Source organism: Pimephales promelas, chromosome 20 (assembly GCF_988280905.1).
Source record: "Pimephales promelas chromosome 20, fPimPro1.hap1.1, whole genome shotgun sequence".
Classification (NCBI taxonomy): Eukaryota; Metazoa; Chordata; class Actinopteri; order Cypriniformes; family Leuciscidae; genus Pimephales; species Pimephales promelas.
The window spans coordinates 20,101,814-20,121,452 of NC_142788.1; the positions used below are offsets into that span (position 1 = coordinate 20,101,814).

The window sequence follows — 19,639 nt, forward strand, 5'->3', positions numbered from 1 at the left end:
TTTCTCAACACGCACAACCTTGAGGCGGATGGGCTACAACAGCAGAAGTACCACTCATCTCCACTACAAATAGGGGAAAGAGGCTACAATTTGCAAGAGCTCGCCAAAATTGGACAGTTGAAGACTGGAAAATGTTGCCTGGTCTGAAGAGTCTCGATTTCTGTTGAGACATTCAGATGGTAGAGTCAGAATTTGGCGTAAACAGAATGAGAACATGGATCCATCATGCCTTGTTGCCACTGTGCAGGCTGGTGGTGGTGGTGTAATGGGGATGTTTTCTTGGCACACTTTAGGCCCCTTAGTGCCAATTGGGCATTGCACCTGAGCATTGTTTCTGACCATGTCCATCCCTTTATGGCCTCCTACCCATCCTCTAATGGCTACTTCCAGCAGGATAATGCACCATGTCACAAAACTCGAATCATTTCAAATTGGTTTCTTGAACATGACAATGTGTTCACTGTACTAAAATGGCCCCCACAGTCACCAGATCTCAACCCAATCCAGCATATTTGTGATGTGGTGGAACGGAAGCTTCGTGTCCTGGATGTGCATCCCATAAATCTCCATCAACTGCAAGATGCTATCCTATCAATATGGGCCAACATTTCTAAAGAATGATTTCAGCACCTTGCTGAATCAATGCCACGTAGAATTAAGGCAGTTCTGAAGGCGAAAGGGGAGCAAACACATTATTAGTATGGTGTTCCTAATAATCCTTTAGGTGAGTGTAATGCAATAAGTAATCTGAAGGTGCATTCTAATGGATACAATAATAAAATATATATAATATATATGCATATCTTTAGGATGCTGAATACTGACTTGACTTGATTAAATGTACAGTAATTTGCATTTCTGGCATGAAACTGCTTCAGGATTAGACTTGTTCAGTGCATCTCATATAATTCAATTAGTCACATATATTTCATTTTGTATTTCAAATCTGTTAGTGCACTCTACATCCAGATTTAGAATCCAACATGGTTAAAAAAGCTGAGAAAGTTAATCTTAGATTTTCTTAATCATGATGTTAAAAATCCTCTCTGAAATGTTCTTATCAAAAAGACAAGCTTTCTATTTTTCCATGTAACCATTCATTCACTCAAACCATTATCTCTGATTATGCATGCAAAGACGTAGTCTTGGCAGAAAGATTGCACCCCGCCAGCATCTTAAATCAAAAGCACAAAAGCATAAAATAATCCCTTTGCTTTGAAGTCAAGAATAAACAAGAAAACATACAAACAGTAAAAAAAGCTAAATCAATCTGATTTAAAATTTTGATTTATCATTTGAAAGTGTGTAAATGCATAGCTATGGAGGGCCAAGACTCACTCTTTATATTGTAGCAAATATTGTGGGGTCGTTATTTATAAAATTCAGAAATCTAAAGAATATTCCCTCCATTTCCCAGTTTAAAAAAATAAAAAAAATAGCAATTTTAATAAAAGTATACATTAATTTTTTCCCCCTTTATATATTGTTCTTTTTAAAAAGACACAAATAAACATGAAGAGATCCATAGGTTGATCAAATATGCATAGGCTATTATAAATCAGCAAAGATAGATGGTGTAGCTATTCTTGGTAAAATTAAGTTGAGGGTCCCAGTTTTTATAAAATTTGTCAGTACAAACTTCCCTTAGTGCAAACTTATTTTTTTCAATAGCTATATAGAAATGACATAAAATCCTCTAACCACGAGAAAGTAGGAGGAGATTTAGAAGACTTCCAGTGCAATAAAATTCATCTGCGAGACATCAATGAGGCAAAGGCAAGAATATTAGCATTTTTTTTTTATTAAGTCTATTCAAACATATCGGTCTCAAGCAGAAAGTAAACAGAGAATCTGGCTGTAATGGATGCGCCTCCATGTGCGGCTTCAGTTCAAGATTCTCTGGTTCAACAGTTTGGTTTGGTTTGGACACTCAAACTTGAGATCACGTCACCGTGTAACTGGTGCACGAGTGTCCAATGAGGGTCTCTTATGATGCGGAGTCATGGCGCTGACATGAGCGAAGAAAAAACGGACACTCTAGCAAAGTTACAACGATACATAGAGATATAGCACAAATTTGACACATCTGTCAAACTATCTGAGGCGAAGAGCAACCGAAATTGGGTTTGGGTTTTGGATTGGGTGAGTAGAAATGCGTCAGAAACAGCCTGTGTGTTTGAAGGTGAAAATGTGACGCGTCTCGTGTTGTTTTTCTCAAACGAAGCAGCAGACGGTTATTGTGTCGGTCGGAAACCGATTCATGTATGTTTCTGTAGTGATTCATGACGCTGGATTTTGCTCAGGCGTCTTTATAATTACTTTACTCGATTGAAAATGAATTATATAAGAAACGTTTCTGTTGTTACGTGAAGCCTCTTTGCTGTAACGTTAGTTGGTGAAGATGAGCAGTGCATGACATAATAACCATCAGGTCAAATCTTGAAATAGAAGACTGTCTTGTTGAAGGTCTTCTGGCTATAGGCTATTGCTAAAATGTCTGATCTTCTTTAATCCCAAAATACAAGGTGCTGAATTTAGTCATTATTATTATTATTATTATTATTATTATTATTATATTTTTGTAATCCATAAATTTGTAAACATAGCGTTATTTGCTTTTATATGCAGTGCTGTGCCTGAGGATCTGATTGATTTCCGACCTAACTTCTAGGCAAACATCTGTCTTATATTTTTTCATCTGTATTCATCAGTTTGAATACATATGAACTACCAATCAAAAGTTTGAAAATTAGATTACACTAATATTGTTAAAATTATTACAATTTAAAATGGATGTTCACTTTTATATATATATTCAAATGTAATTTATTCCTGTGATGCAAAAAAAGAAATGTTTCTTGAGCATCAAATCATCATATTATAATGATTTATGAAGGATCATGTGACACTGAAGACTGAAGTAATGCTGAGAATTCACTTATGCCAATACAATTACATCTTAATAAATAATATTACAATGAAAAACAGTTATTTAAAAAATGAATAATATTTCACAATATTATTTTTTTAAAGAATATTACTGTATTTATGATTTTGTTTTTAAATGCAGCCTTGGTTAGCAAAAACGATAATAATAATAATAAATAAAAAACATGAAACATTATCCCAAACAGTTTTTTTTTTTTTTTGTGTGTGTGCTTGTTTTTCTATCCCGGTGGGGACTTCAACCTGAATTCACACTGACTCATGGGTACTTGTGTCACTGTGGGGAACTAAATTGAAGGAAACAAGCTTATAAATTAGTTTTTTTCTTTCTTTTTTGTTTGTTTGTTTCTTATATATAATTCAGCATGTAAAAAAGGCTGAAGTATATATAAGAATCCTAATTATTTCACATTTTTGATCAGTAGTGTGTGTAAATATTTATGTAAATGCAAATGAGCAAATTATGTAAATAGCATTCATTGATTGATTCCCACCAAAGAAGGAACAAATCCTATCCTTATTACAAGGGCTAGTGATGGCTGCAGCAAAAATGTGATGGATTGAGGACTGGTCTAATTGGCTATAGAGTGAAGCAGGGCCTAATCATGGGTGTTCTGAGGCCCAACCATGTTCAGCTACTTTGGGATCTTGCTAATGGAATGCAGAGCGATGGCAGCTGTGTTACGATGGGCATTTCTCAGCCAGGTGCAACATTAGACTGCAGACCACTGGTGGGTTAGAGATTCATACAGGGTGTACAATAGCTGTGCAAATGGAAGTGGGTCCCTGAGGGGTTCGAAAAGTTAGACAAAGAAGATACTTTATATGGTCCACTCACTGGTTGCAAAATCTAAAGGATCCCCAGGGCATTTAAAAGCATTAAATGGATTATGTTATGGATTCATGATTTTGATATAATGAAAATTAAGGCATTAAATAGCATTCAATTTTAATCCTAAAGGCATAAAAAAATGTAGATATAGTTTTGAAGAACATTTTATTCTAACAATTTATTTGAATATAGCCTTCATAATTAAAATTCATATTACATTATAAATATAAACTAGATAAAAACCTACAAAAATGTGTTTTTAATTGCGTTTAATATGTGAAAAAATGTGAGTTATTTTTTTTAATCGATTGATAGCACAGTGATCCAGTAAAAGGACAAATCTGAAGTTCACTCGACTCCTATATATTAAATAATGATAGATATGTTACGGAGTAATCTGTATGTTTTCACAATGATGTTTTAGAAAGGCCTACTGTTGATAAACCAGCACATGATATGGCACAGAGTGACGTTTCCTGTCAATTATCATGTCTCCTCCTAACTATAGATCATGACACCTTATTGACATGACAAGACAAGAAGTCAGGAGAAATGAAGTGTTGGTCACTGTCAGCCATGCTATTCTTGGGACTGACTGGTAAACAGACTGCTAGTAAGCAGCTTGGCATTCGAGTTGCCTAATACCCAACAGGTATGATGGGAACGAGAACGAGATGGTTGCTTCATAAACCATGACCTATGAAAAACAGTACTCACTTATACAGTATTGTGCTGCTTTGTTATTAAAACATTATAGTCGGTCATTGAAGACAATTAAATTTGGATTTGAAAACCAATGGTTGTTAGAAATAAAAACATTAAGTTTATTATCATTAAATACATATTTTATTTATATTAGATGTTATAAAATAAGCAAATGTAAGCAAATAAACTGTGAGAGTATATATACGATTACATATGTGACTAATTTCGATGGCCATTGTGTAGATATTGAAAGATGCATCTATAAACATGACTTTGAATTTATATGAAATGTTAACACTTTACAATAAGACCCCACTTGTAACATTAACTAAGGTTAATAAAAGTATTGTCATTTCAACATTTACTAACAGTTTCTCTTAACAGTAGTTAATGCACTAACTAACACGAATGGTCAAGGTATAATTAATAAATAAATATTTTTATATTTAAAAAGTACTGTACATTTTCATGGTTCAGTGGTGTTTTAACAGTTTGTAATAAAGTTTATTATTTTATGTGTTATGTTTGTTTTCGGTTGATTAATCGGTTATCGGCCAGTGTGGGCCAACCTACTTATCCATATCGGGATTCGGTAATATCCAATATCGGTCGACTGTTTTTCAGGTAATTAATTTTGTTAACAGATACAAACTCATAACTGAAAAACTGCATTATGGATATATATTGGCATCTAATAAATTCAAAAATACCCAGTCTCTCGGGAGCCCAGTAGAAAATGAATGCATAATTCCTCCTCAGCCCTGCCACACATAATGTAGGTCTCTCACTGGTAACTGTAAAGCTTTGCTGTTTAGAGCAGGTCTATTTCTCTGCAGTTTGTTGACCCTCTCTCTCATTCTTGTTAATGAGTCAACCTTCATAAAACTTAAGAGCTGCCTGCTGCATAGGTAAATCTCTACATGTCACATTTGCTCTTCAGTGAGCTATAGTTGTTTTGTGCCTCAAAGGAGTCATATGTGTTTGCCATTCTTTTGATACCTGATCCTGGAGATTGAAATGCCATTTTATTTTAAACTCACACTGCCATTGAAAAAACCCTTTCTTTAGCTGCCTGCCTTGTAACTCTTGTTGAGAATATTTATTTAGCCTGCTAAATGCTTTTTCATTTGAAATAACTACTAATTACTTTCTTTTTTAATGTGAAGCAGCACAACAGTAAATGTGAAGCTGAATGTCTGAGCTACTCTTTTTCTACACAACAAGTGTTTGGTGATTTACACTGACAAGCTTAAAAAAACATAAACGTAACAATAAAATTATATATTCTATGTCTTCTGAAATCATATGATAGCAAATCTGAGCGATTAATGCTTGTTAATTCCAAGGACGATAACTATAACTATAAAGGTCTAATGATGCTTTTCCACAACTCAGTATAGTTCTGCGCGGCATAATTCGCTTTGCTTTTCCACTGCGTGGTACGACTCGCTACGGTACGGTTCGCTTTAGCTTGGTTGCTTTTCCACTGCAGTTAGTACCGCTTTAAAGTGGGTGGGATTATAGACTGATAGATAATGGCGGTGGCTGTTACTGGCTATTTAAATCTAGCGGGTTTGGTTTCTTGTGTCGATGTCTATTGGTCGCAAATACAATGACGCTGGTAGTGACGATTCTGTCTGACCAATCAGTGATCTCAGTGTTTCATGTCACATTTTAGTACCGGTACGGTACACTTGGAACCTCAACAGATCAGGTACCATTTAAAGCGAGCTGTAACTTACCGTTCCATGCAGTGGAAAAATGCCACAATTGAGACGTACCGAGCCGATCCATACCGTACCATGCAGTGGAAAAACGCCAAAGCGTGCTATACCGAACCCTACCATACCATGCAGTGGAAAAGCGCCATTATGGCTATAATAACTGTTCTAAATAATTATATGAGAATAGTCAGGTCCACACGACAGCTATAACGAAAACAACACAAAGGAGCAATATCGTTGGAATCACTCTCAGAACAATTTATTTCAGCTGATGAATCCTAAAAACATTGAAAGCCAATCAGAATCCACTTGACTTTAACAAGCTCATGAATTTAAAGCGGCAGACAACATAACCGGCGTATGCTTAAGTTTTAATAAATGGAACATTATTAATCGCCAGTGGACAATGTGAGTAAACAAACAGCTTTGTTTCTCACACGAAGCTCACAGTCAGCTTCAGACGACTTTGAATATAGTGCACAAGTATATTTCTATGGTACTTTTATGGTGCATTCTTATATGTCCTTTTTTGCCATTCTCATTCATGGTTTGGAAAAGTGCAGCTCTGACATTCTCCCTTTTACATTTCACAGAAAGAAGAAAGTAATACAGGGTTGGAATGAATGAGGTTGAGTAAATGGTTTTGTTTTTGGCTGAACCACCCCTTCAAACCTTCTTTAGCTTTGTTGCTGTACGAGGAGTTAGTTAAAGAGGGGAAGTTTCTGTAATCTCCAGTAAAATAAGCTAAACATTGTGAGGAGACCCCCTCCCATCCTGTGAAAATGGACACTGGTGGTTTATTTATAGACTAGACACGATGAGCACTCTTTCTTAAGAGACCAACGGTTGCGCACATTCGTCATAACCGCATGATATTTCATTCTAGAAGCTACCGTGTCTCTTTCCTTTCACAAATTTAAACGCTTTGAGAAGATACACAGGTAGGCTGTAACTTCAATTTGGGCTTTTCTACTACAAACTACTAATACTTCTGTTCTCTTTTTAAAGATGAATCCAGTGTTCTGACTGAACACACACCAAGAGAAATACTGTAAGCTATAAGGAACCGCTATGGAGAAACCAGTTTTACAAACGCAGCCCTCTATGCTGCCCTTCTTTGACACGGCCCACGCCATTAACTTGCTCCGAGGCATCCACGAGCTACGCGCAGAGCGTAAGTTCTTCGACGTCACATTGTGTGCTGAAGGCAAAGAGTTCCAGTGCCATCGAACTGTGCTGGCAGCTGCGAGCACATACTTCCGTGCCATGTTTGCCGGTACTCTGAGAGAGAGCGTCATGGACCGTGTGGTGCTACATGAAGTATCAGCTGAGCTGTTGGGCCTCCTGGTTGACTTTTGCTACACAGGTCGCGTGAACGTCACACATGACAATGTGGACCTTCTGCTCAAGACGGCGGACCTCTTTCAGTTCCCTTCCGTCAAAGAAGCGTGCTGTGCGTTCCTGGAGCAGAGACTTGATGTTTCCAACTGCTTGGAGATCCAGGACTTTGCAGAGGCTTATGCCTGCCGTGAGCTAGCATCTAGCGCCCGCCGTTTTGTGCTGAAGAACATTGTGGAGCTGGCGAAAAGCATGGACTTTGAGCGATTGTCGTGGAAGCGACTACTGGAGTTTGTGTCTGATGACGGACTGTGTGTGGATAAGGAAGAAACCGCACACCAGATTGCCGTACGCTGGGTCAAAGCCGACTTGCAGCACCGGTTGCATTACTGGCCTGAGTTGTTGCAGCAAGTACGTCTGCCGTTTGTTCGCCGTTTCTACCTTCTGGCCCACGTTGAGAGTGATCCGCTGGTCTACTTGTCACCGGCCTGTTTACGGTTAGTCAGTGAGGCACGCAGCTTTCAGTCCTTTGAATACGACCGCCATGACCGACCTGGTCATCGAATGCGCCCACGTCCATCCACCGGCCTGGCCGAAATTCTGGTGGTGGTGGGAGGATGTGATCAAGAGTGTGATGAGCTTGTTACGGTGGATTGTTACAACCCACAGACCGGACAGTGGAGATACTTAGCAGAATTCCCAGACCACCTTGGAGGTGGCTACAGCGTAGCTGCCCTGGGCAACGACATTTACGTGACAGGTTAGTACAATAATGCTGTTTTCTGTTTAGGACTTCTGTGAATGACAAACTCATACTCAACAAGCAAATCCCCAAGTAGGCTAAGAGTGCCCTTCTTTTCAAACTGTTTACAACATGGCAGCCAATGTATAAATAAAGCCCTTTATATTTGGCTATGGGAGAGTGTGGTAATAGGACAAAATGTTATGCCAAATCAGCAGTGGTCAACGTGATTTTACTGTAGGTGACATCAGTTACATTCAGGAACGGATAATGTTTAAATTGAGAAAACAGTTCAGATGACATGCTGCTTCTGTTCTAAGTGTCCTTTGCTGTTATGTAACTGGTGTTTAAAAGGGTGACTGAACACTCACTATGGAATTCAGCAATTCCGGTTCCGATTTCAGTCAACAATTCTGGTTCCTTGATGATATTATTAACGATTATTTTAGTACTTTTGAAGAAATAAATATTTAGTAAAAATGTATACAATTACAATACAAAAATTAATAAAACAAATTTTTTCATTTACAAACATTTTTGCAATCTAATAAGATTATCTAATAATAGCCTTTACTGTATATTAAATAGTAATGCTAAAAAAGTACCATGTCAATCCTTTAACTTTATTAATTATATGTTACTGCCAGAAAACAAAGTGTGTATTTTAACTGTTATATGAACAACCAGTCAATGACTATACTGATTTAAGTCTCACAGTTAAGATGTGGCCACCTTTACCATTATGAGGCTAACTTTTGTGGGCAAAATCCAGTCATTTCAATAGGGATCCATGTGATCGAATGCTGTAATTCATATAACATATCTACACTCTTTACAATAGACAATGGACCTTATTTCCTACAAAATTTCGGCGAATAATGTGACTGTACTTTTAATTGTAAACTGTATGATGTCACTTGTTTGGAACTTGGACTTACTAACCTTCCGATAGCTACATCCTCAAACTTAATTTGGTCAATTTAAAAACAGGTCCTTTCATTTTCCCAGCCTCAAATTGGTGTAACAACCCCACCAATTTGGGCGGAGACGAAATTGACAGTTAAGGTTCCAGATGTGCCGTTAGTACGTATAGCCTAGCATTGGAAAATAATGACGTTAACCCAGGGTTTAGGAATGTACAATGTGAAACAGCAGCTTACAAATACCCAGGATTGATTGTTATTATTATAAAATTATGAGCAGTGTCAAACGTCAATTAAGATAACCCAGGATTCTGTTCACCCAGGGTTAACTATTTCAAGAGTGAAAAGCCCTACTGTCTGTTTTGCACTGTAGATTTAGTACCATTGTTTTGGCTCAATAAGTAATGCAGGAAAGCACATTGGTGGAAGATCGCATGCGAGAACGTATTCTCTTCCGCTTTTTTAGCGTTCATTTTTAATCCCAAATTCTGTCATCCCTATTTATAGAAAACTACTCTGAAGAGTGACACATAATCTAAAAAGTCTATTTGTGTAGGCAAGTTTGAAAAATAAGGTTGATAAATGATTGTAAAGAGTGTCTATTCTGTTTGGTATTGGTATAAGTTTAAGCACTCAAACCTGATTCATTGTGACAGGTGGCTCGGATGGATCACGTCTCTATGATTGCGTTTGGCGATACAACTCCAGTGTGAACGAGTGGACTGAGGTCTCCCCCATGCTGAAAGCCAGAGAGTACCACAGCTCCTGCGTCATGAAGAGTCAACTCTATGTGGTAGCTTCTGACAGCACTGAGCGCTATGACCATACCCTAGACTGCTGGGAGGCTCTTCCACCCATGCTGCATCCCATGGATAACTGTTCAACTACAGCATGTAGGGGACGGCTCTACGCCATTGGATCCTTAACCGGAGAGGACACAATGGCAATACAGTGCTACGATCCTGAAAGCAACCGCTGGTCACTAATCAACGGTGGAGAACTGCCTCCGTGGTCCTTTGCCCCCAAATCAGTGACTCTAAATGGCTTGATCTACTTTGTAAGGTGAGGTGGTCACTTTTTTTTCCAGTTCCTTGTTTGCAGAAAATGGAATGATGAAGAAAATGTACTTGTATATGTTTCACATAACAACGCTTGTGTTTCAGGGATGATTCGGCAGAAGTTGATGTCTACAACCCACAGAAACACGAATGGGACAAGATTAGTCCCATGGCACAAGTATGTCAATTTTGCCTTGTTTCAATATGCATTAACATGCAGTCACATTTACCGCTGTTCTTCAAATTTTAACAATCAAAATTTAGTCATTTAAATAGTAATCTGTGTGAACTGGAATTTCACTTATTGTGCAAAATATTTTCCCACAATGATTTTTTTGGTCATACATCACTTTTTGACCTCAACCAGTCATTATAAACTAGATAGCAGTTCTATAGCAAGTAAGCGCAAAATTTCTAGGGCAGTGCAATACTTTGGAACATATTTCAATATTTATTTTCATAATACGATGAAATATATTACAAAAAATATTAACTAAGCATTGAAATATATATATTTTTTGTCCCTCCCATCTCGTTTTTTTTCCATCACCATGTCCCTTTAGGGGCTCTGCAGTAAAACAGTTTTGTTATTATCAACCAATTAAAATGAATACAGTTATAAGATATGATGATAAAAGATACCAAACTAACTTGCATTTTCACACGGTTAAGTAAAAAGTCTTCACTTACAACATTTACAGGTTCATGTTGGAGGCAGTGTAGCAGTTTTGGGGGGTCGACTCTTTGTGTCTGGTGGCTATGACAACACCTTTGAGCTATCTGACGTGGTTGAGGTCTACGACCCCTCTACTCGATCTTGGACGCCAGCTGGCCGGCTCCCCCAGCCCACTTTCTGGCATGGAAGTGTTAGCATATTCCGACAGTTCATGCCCCTTGTTCCAAGCACCTTCGAACCCATTGACGTACCCGAGGCCAACGCCATCCACCTCCACAGACACCACCGCAACCAGGCACTTTACAACCACAACAACAATGTTAATCAGAACCACAACCAAGATGTCAATCAAGTGCATTGAGAACTTTTCGAAACATTAAACTGAAGGTCATTCAATGTGACATCGCTACTAAGTGTTTTGCACTTTATCACATATTCACCTCAACTGGGCAGTAAAGGGAGCTGGTGAATGGACAGTCAATGTTTGCGTTATTTCTCCAAGTAACCCAGTGTTGCTACAGCTTTAATTGTTGCATGCATTTCTAATGCTGGCTGTGTTTACCTTGAACAGAGACTTAAGTGAAGTGACTCATGAAATAGTGCCTATCGTGTTTGGCCAATTTCAAGCAATCCATGCCTTTGAAATTGCATGGCGGTTACACTCATTATTCTGCTCTTATTTATTTTATAATTCAGCATGGACCTAAAGTTATTCGCAACATTGGAACTTCAAACCCCCAAAATATAACATAATATAATATATCATTACATAATGAGAAGTCCAAAAATAATTTTGAGACCCCCAAGCATTCCAATAGGTTAAAGTTTGGATCACTTAGATTGTAGATTGTTTTTAGCTTAAATTGATTGTATTCTGAAATGTGTAGTATTTTATATAAGCTGAGAAGAGTTGAAATGAAATATTTTGGAGAATCCAAGACTTCCCAAAAACAACAATTTTGTTTGACAGACAAACTTAAAATCGGGGTAAGTGTAACCCATATTTTTTTGTGCTTATTATAATTACATGTCAGACAATCTTGCATGCATGCAGTGGTCATATTTTAAGTGCGTTTGTATTAGACTTGCTTTTAAACTCATATTTTAATATTAAATTAAGTTTGATTATCATTGTTTATTTTAGAGAAACTGTTACAGTTTATGAGAAACAGCTTGTTTTTTTTTTGAGCTGTCTCCATTGGTGAAAAATCAATGAAGGTATTGTTTGTATGCCAGATTGTTTTAGGAAGCTGTACTAATAACTGGAATTAGTAATTCAGTATCTCATTATTCTTGAGTAAATGTATGTTTGACAATATATGTGTTTGACAATACCAGTAATTATGAAACTAATTATTACAATACGCTGAAGCGGTACTTTACTTTTTATTTTTCTTACAGGTTTAGTTTGTTTTGTGGCCAAAATTATTTGTCCAACACAGACAAGGAGATGATTTGTGTAATGTTTGTATGTGTGGTCAACCAATAAATGACTTAAGCACTGTTACTTTTGGTCTTTTCATACATGTATGTACCACCTTTTGTGTTAGACGCATCTAATTTTCCATCAAGTTGGGATTGGTACATCCTGTCTTCAGGAATCAATCAGTGGAAGACAGTATAAGGATGCAGAAAGAGACATCAGCTGAAGCACATCCAGTCGTCGATGATTAACACACACAAGTTTAACTCCATAATGAAGATAAAACTAAAAGATTAGGACAAGTCAACAAAAATTCTAGTCTGGGTTTCCCCATACTGCCTTACCGCAGCGCGATTTTATTCACGCTGAAAGGCAGTATATGGATACCATGGCCAGATTTTCGCCTCATTTAGGGAACCAATCACAGAGCGGGGAGGAAGCAGTTTGTTTATATCCATGGATTCAACATGGCAGCAGACGCGAAGCTACCTTTTGATGCAGCCTTAGATATTGTTTTAAGTAGTTTAGAATGCAAGTTTATTTAGAAAAAAAGAGCCGCTTTTGGTGTTAAACTTCGGCGGTCAACCTTGGAATATCTGCCGCTTTAGCTTTGTCCCGAGAAAGAAAAGCAATAAAGAATTGTCGATACCAACTTCTGTTCGGAAGTCCCGACCCGAGGCCTGGATGAGCGCAAAGTGGCAAGACATGTTAGCCACGGAGTTGTATAGTATCAACCTGCTAGGCATCGTCGTCCACGAAGTCCATGTAACTTATAAATGGTAAGTGGTATTTATTAATATCATATGTTCATTATGCCTGCGTAGACTACCTACTGTGGTGGTTGTTGTCACAGAGCCACTAAGTTGTGTTGCTTTTCAATATCAATACACAGCTACCGCTAGTACTATAACTTTCAGCTGTGCACACGTGCCCGATTAAAGTTGTTGACGCTTTAGTCATTAAATTAAATTATCATTTTTTTAACTTGTGAAGTACAAGCGCAAACAATTTCCAATGCAAATAACAACTTCAACAACGATTGGCTTTGAGCTAAGTGCAGGAGCATTTGATAGACGTTCTTAGCACCCAATTAACGGCGCCGGGCATTCGTAAAACCACGCCTCTAATACGAGAAAATGAACATGTGGTTCCCAGACCCAAGTCAACGTGTAATCAATCAACGTGTAATTTAAAAAAATATATAATTAATTAATAATTACTTCAAACTATTTAACAAGAAGTGCATAGAAAAGTGAATAAAACAGACGGATTTGGATTTCTGTTTTTATGATTTATTCTATTAAAACAAAAGTATACATGAAGCGTATGACTGTTTTAATTTACATTATGAAATCCAGATGCTGAATAAATCATGACATTCTCTAACAAGAACTTTGGTTGTACATTATTAAATCCAAATTTGTCAAATATCTTGTAGCTTAAAGTGCCAGTCACTTAGCTAGTAGAAATAAGATTCCACTTTCTCCATATAGAATAAAATGTTAAGTTTTGCCAGTTCATTCAAACAGAGAGAGTATTTTCAACCAAATATTGTACGTAGTTTGACCCGAAACATTGATAAACAGCATTGCATTTTGCAACAGTTGGGTTGAATGACTTATACTGAGACAATCTCATGATTTCAAATTCATAGATAACTCAATGAATTCAATATCAATATCATGAACATTAATATTAAAAATTTCTTATCTGTATTTCATGCAGGAATACTGTTTATTTACAATGCTTGACATATCTTAATGACTTAATACATATTCCACCCTCCCCGTGTCTGCTCTGGAGTCAAAAAGTCTCCATTTAAACTTTCCCATCAGCCCCAGTGCTGGGCAGTTCCACCACCACACTGGACTGATGGATGGGGTACGTGTCAGTCACCAGCAGTGTCTGCTCCATCACATCTGCTACAGTGAACGGAGTCTGCTCCATTCCACCCTCAGTCCTTCCAGTCAGAGCAAACCCAGTCTGTTCACCATTCACTGAATATGTGGCCTGGTCTTCTCCCGTTCCTCCAGCAGAGGCTGAGACGACCTGTTGCAACACAACCGTCTCTGGCTGGATAACCAGGTTAACCATGTCCGCTGGTCCTGCCTGAACCTCTGTCTGGCTGGAAGGACTGGATGAGGCAGCTGCATTCTCATCCTCCACGATCAGGTTACGTAGCCGTCTTTGTCTGGGGTTGTAGTTCTCCACACGGTTGTGGATCTGCGAGTGTCGTCGCAAATGTGCCTGTCAAAAGCAATAAAGAGACACTGAGCTCTTAAGACCTCAAGTAGGAGATCAAAACATCTGATATGTTAACCTTTATCATACCTGTCTGGTGAACTTGTAACCACATTCAGAACACTCAAATTTTCTCATGCCTTTGTGACGTCGTACATGAACACGGAGCTGCTCGATGGCTGAAAGGGCATCATGGGATATAAATTGTTATTCAGTACTACTAATTTCTTGAAACCACTGCCTTTCATATATTCTTGTTATTGAAATAAATAAAAATATTCAAATATTTTATTTAATTTGATAAAAAGTGTAAATATATAAATAAGAAAATTAATCATTTTAGATATTTTATACAATCACCCATGCAAATATGTCATTCAAGTAAAAAATAATAGGAAATAATCACTTTTTTTTTAAACAATAACATTAATGAAAATAATATTTATAATGTCATATAAACTAAATACATTTTATTTAATTCTTAGAACATTTATTGAATGTAATATTCACATTTTATATAATTATATAAATGTATAATAAAAATAATCCACATTTTAACAATGTAATGTACATTTATTTCAAGTCAAAAATAACCTAAAAAATGATCAATATCTATGTATCTGTCTATATGTCTATCTGTCTTTCAATCTCTATCTATCTATCTCTGTGTCCTATCTATCTATCTATCTATCTATCTATCTATCTATCTATCTATCTATCTATCTATCTATCTATCTATCTATCTATCTATCTATCTATCTATCTATCTGCCTATCTATCCATCTATCCATCTATCCATCTATCTATCTATCTATTTATCTATCTATCTGTGTCTATCAGTCTATCTCTCTGTGTCTATCAATCTATCTCTGTGTCTATCTATCTATCTATCTATCTATCTATCTATCTATCTATCTATCTATCTATCTATCTATCTATCTATCTATCTATCTATCTATCTACCTATCTATCGTGCAAGTAAAAAACATGTCACCAAATTGCCTCAAAAGTGTAACTGTATAACTCTTTATGTAAATCTCACCTTTAAAAGTTTTGTTGCATATGTGGCAAAAATGTGGTCGGCCTTCTTGGTGTTTGCTGGCTATATGGCGTAATAGAGGACCTTTCTCAGTGAAGCGTTGCTCACAGAACTCACAACTAAATGGCCGCTCTCCTGTGTGTGTGCGGTGGTGTTTGTCCAGACTCGCTGCTCACACAATCAGAAAATTGTTTAATAATACAAAAGCAACAGAGAAACTGCATGGATTCGGTTTTAAAAATGAATTGGAAATCTAAATGGCCACAATTATATCCCTTTGAAGGCAAAGAAAAAGTTACCTTGTGTGCGAAACGTCTTGCCACAGAGGTGGCACTGGAAAGGTTTCTCTCCAGTATGTGTTCGAAGGTGCATGTTGAGATTGGCTTTCTGGGTAAAAGCATGATTGCAGAACTCACACACAAAAGGACGCTCATTTCTGAAGAGAAGCGCAACAAATGTGGTTCAGCATTAATTCAAAAGGTAAACCCAAAACATACAAAACTGACAGAAATAATGAATAACAATATGAACAACAAATAAAGTATGTTTCAGTGATGTCACATGCCTGTGAATGGCTTTGATGTGCATTTGCAGGCCGTTGCGGCTGGAGGCCCGGTGGCCACACTCCTCGCACACAAACAGTTTCTCACCACGATGTTTGGCTGCCTCGTGCAGACGTAGCTCAGTGCGGGAGAGGAAACACTTGGTACACAATGAACACTACACAACACACATAACTTTTATTAGTAATACCCAACATTTGATCTGATATCTGGTTTCGTTTTTAATGGCATTGCAGACCAAGTTATTAGCATTAGAATAACTTACTGCGTGTGGTTTAGGAGCTCCGTGAATTTTAATCATGTGGATCCTGAGATCTTTCTTCTGCATGAACTGCTCAGAGCATGATGTGCACTAAAACGACAAATAAAAATTACATTGCCGAAATGTCCCCGGACAAAAAGGTCACATCTGACCTCCACAATGGATGATGTACCTTATTGGGCATCTCTCCTGTGTGCGTGACTGTGTGAAGACGCAGCTCATGTCGCTTTTTAAAGGTCATGGTGCATTTTGAACACGAAAACACCTGGCACAAATTTTAGACACAAAGGTGCAGGAAGTAAGTTGCCACTGTGCAACAGTAAACACCAAACATGACACATTATTATGGTTATTCCGATTGCATGTATCCATATTTTAAATTGTCTCCCACTATCAAACTCACCACTTCTGTTCTGCTAAGACAATTCCTGGCTTCATGCTCCAGCAGGTTTTCCTTCCTATAGTAGCACTTCCCACATTTAGTACATTCAAAGGGCTTCTCCCCTGTATGTCTCCTTGCAGACAGGAAAAGATCAGTCATATTAATTCATTAATTAAATTGCAATTACCAGTCAGCCTTTAACATTAATCTTATATATGTATGTAATATGAATTACATTACCATTCATTTAGTAAAGACATTTATAATGTTAAAGATGTTCAAATAAATGCTGTTCATTTGAGCTTTATATTAATCAAATACAACTGAAGAAAATGTATCATCATTTCCACGATTTTCCAAATGATTAATAGTAAGAAATGTTGCGTTGAGTAGCAAATCAGCATATTAGATCATTTCTGAAGGAACATCTGAGTCAGCTTTGATATCACAGGAATAAATTACATTTTACAATATATTAAAACAGAAAACAATTCCTTTAGCATAAGATACTTCTTTCAAAATCTACCAAATGTAAAATGATAGTGCACATACCTGTTGTGTACTTTCAAGTAGTACTTGCTGAGGAATGTTTTGTGGCATGTTGGACATTGGACAGAGCCTTTCTTGCTGTTTTTAGATGTTCCTTCCCCATTCTCTTTATTGGTACTTTTAAGTTTGCGCTTTCCTCGTGGAGTCTTTGGCGTTGAGCAGGGTGAGTCATGAGGCATATACTCTTCATCGGTTCCCTCGTTAAGAATATCCATACTCTCAGCTCCGTCATAGTCATCATCGTCATCGTCATTGTCGTCGTCATTCTGATTATCAACAGATCCATCCACCTGCTAATAGATACACAATAGTAAATATAGTACAGATTACAGGTAAAATAAAGGATTTTGATGTAGTATACAATAAGGTATTATTATAGCAACTTTCATAATCAATGCATCTGATTTTATCTAGTAGAAGTGGATGATAGAGTTTAAATGATTTGAATAAAACGCATATCTTCTGGTTGAATATAAATACCTCAGCCTCACTCAGGTCTTGATGTTTGAGATGATCTCCTTCCTCAGTGGCAGCAATCTCCTGCTCTTTATCATCTAAAGATGGTGGTTTTCTCCTTCCTGCTCCCTGCCTCATAACAGCAGACATGGGACTTTCCCCGACTAGTCGATTGGGCCCTTTTACACGCCTTCCAGAGCGGGTGGTGGTGGTGGTGGTAGACGTCGAGGCAGGGGTGTCATCATCGCTAGTTGTGACCTGTGAACTGAACCTGCATGCATCAGGTATATTTTTCATCCTCTGCCAAGATCTAGTCTTTCCTTTCGTGGTCGGATCAGGCTGACGGTCTCCAGATGTGTGAGGGAATGGTGGTTTGGCTTCATCATCTTCACTCAAGGCAGCAGGTGATTGCAAACTCTCTACACCTGGCAAACCCTGGCAAGGAATGAGAGAATACGGCACTGACAGTCCGCTAGCTGCATTCTGAATCTTTTCTAAATTGCTGTCGTCTAACTGGAGTTCACCAGTGTAAAAAAAATCAAGCAGAAGCTCAAGTCCATCATCAGGGCACTCTAATGGCAGGTCGATCTGTATACACGGTGAGGAACTGGGTTCCTGGAACAAGTGGCTGAAGCAGGCAAGAACATTGCGATGGGCCAGATGCACCTGCCCACTTGCTGTGTTCAGCATGGCATCGCAGAAGTGGCCGAGACCCCTCTGTTTGTTGAGCAAACACAGCACTCGCTGAGCATGAGAGGACCATTGAGCAGAGATCTCCATCTAGACATACAGGACACATCAATTTCATTACAATTTTCATCTGAATGAAATTAAAGATGAATACAACATACGCCATCTTTTTTTTAATGAATAAATATTTAAATTCAAGTAACATTTTAAAATTAGAAATATTATTTTTAAATTTAAATAAATGTTTTTGCTAATTAATTGATATTTTTAATAATTAAAAACTCAAAATTATAATAAAAAAGTGTGTCGTTATGGTTTTATACTATACTGTCATTATTAATAAATGTTTCAAGAAGATAAATGCCAGTAGAGGTCATGCAAAAATTATTCTTGCTTATTTTGGCGTAATTTGTTTATGAAACAGTACATTGAATCATTTTTTTAACATTTTCATTTAAATTGTAAACATTTTATTAAATGTTTTAATATCAATCGTATTTTTATTCGTGGATATTTATATTTAAAAAAATGTTAATGCTCAGAATAATGATACATGTGTGTAAAATACAATATATCTGGCTGTTATGTTTTATTACTATATTGTCTTTACTAATAAATGTTTCATGACGACATAATGTTTGTACAGGTCATGCAACTTTAAGTAATTCTTGAACATCATGAAATACTGTAATTATTGTTCTGCAAGCACAGTTGAATATCCCAAGATCTTATTTTGGCGCAATTCATTTTATGATTTTATTCATCCACCCATGTTTAATAATGCTTCCACATACCATGCGGATGGACTTTGAATGATAATCGACAAGCTAATTAATTAATTTTACCTAAACGTTAACCACTATCTATGTATGTCCGCCTTTTAATGACGCTCCCTAAACTACTCGCCGCACAATCAACAGTGTATGACTCACCTTCCACCTAAATTAGATCATTGCTCTCATGTTTCTTTTCATATACGGAAACACGACTTATATGCGTAATGTAATTTAGTGAGTTAATTATATATTATATAGCATCAAATGCTTAATTTGGGCTAAACAACAGAAGCCATGTTGAAACAGAAACAGGA

The 19,639-nt window shown here is 37.2% G+C and overlaps 2 protein-coding genes across 3 annotated transcripts; one reads left to right on the forward strand and one right to left on the reverse strand.

Moving 5' to 3' along the window:
* Positions 1 to 1,949: 1,949 nt before the first annotated feature.
* Positions 1,950 to 12,451, forward strand: klhl21 (kelch-like family member 21). 2 transcript variants are annotated; one of them, XM_039653128.2, is made up of 5 exons: positions 1,950 to 2,142; positions 7,216 to 8,305; positions 9,867 to 10,272; positions 10,374 to 10,446; positions 10,970 to 12,451. In XM_039653128.2, exons 2-5 carry the CDS (start codon positions 7,279 to 7,281, stop codon positions 11,303 to 11,305), a joined length of 1,842 nt encoding a protein of 613 aa, XP_039509062.2. In that variant the 5' UTR covers positions 1,950 to 2,142; positions 7,216 to 7,278; the 3' UTR covers positions 11,306 to 12,451. The 2 variants fall into 2 exon arrangements, with proteins under 2 accessions (XP_039509062.2, XP_088980413.1); XM_089124287.1 differs by lacking the exon at positions 1,950 to 2,142 and adding an exon at positions 5,596 to 7,148.
* Positions 12,452 to 14,082: 1,631 nt separating this feature from the next.
* zbtb48 (zinc finger and BTB domain containing 48) lies at positions 14,083 to 19,628 on the reverse strand. Its single transcript, XM_039653126.2, has 11 exons — positions 19,482 to 19,628; positions 17,884 to 18,639; positions 17,407 to 17,696; positions 16,876 to 16,987; positions 16,645 to 16,737; positions 16,476 to 16,562; positions 16,213 to 16,367; positions 15,947 to 16,083; positions 15,651 to 15,815; positions 14,699 to 14,787; positions 14,083 to 14,614 (listed from the first exon to the last, which is right to left on the reverse strand). Exons 2-11 carry the CDS (start codon positions 18,637 to 18,639, stop codon positions 14,186 to 14,188), a joined length of 2,313 nt encoding a protein of 770 aa, XP_039509060.2. The 5' UTR covers positions 19,482 to 19,628; the 3' UTR covers positions 14,083 to 14,185.
* Between the last annotated feature and the right edge of the window lie 11 nt (positions 19,629 to 19,639).

Bases quoted from the DNA above. Each gene is read 5' to 3' on its own strand.
- zbtb48 (XM_039653126.2), bottom strand. From the start codon at position 18,639: ATGGAGATCTCTGCTCAATGGTCCTCTCATGCTCAGCGAGTGCTGTGT. The intron at 15,816-15,946 runs GTAACTTTTTCT...TTGTGTGAGCAG, and splicing joins CAAGACGTTTCGCACACAAG to CGAGTCTGGACAAACACCAC. The intron at 14,788-15,650 runs GTGAGATTTACA...ATGCCCTTTCAG, and splicing joins ATGCAACAAAACTTTTAAAG to CCATCGAGCAGCTCCGTGTT.
- klhl21 (XM_039653128.2), top strand. From the start codon at position 7,279: ATGGAGAAACCAGTTTTACAAACGCAGCCCTCTATGCTGCCCTTCTTT. The intron at 10,273-10,373 runs GTGAGGTGGTCA...CTTGTGTTTCAG, and splicing joins GGCTTGATCTACTTTGTAAG to GGATGATTCGGCAGAAGTTG. The intron at 10,447-10,969 runs GTATGTCAATTT...CAACATTTACAG, and splicing joins AGATTAGTCCCATGGCACAA to GTTCATGTTGGAGGCAGTGT.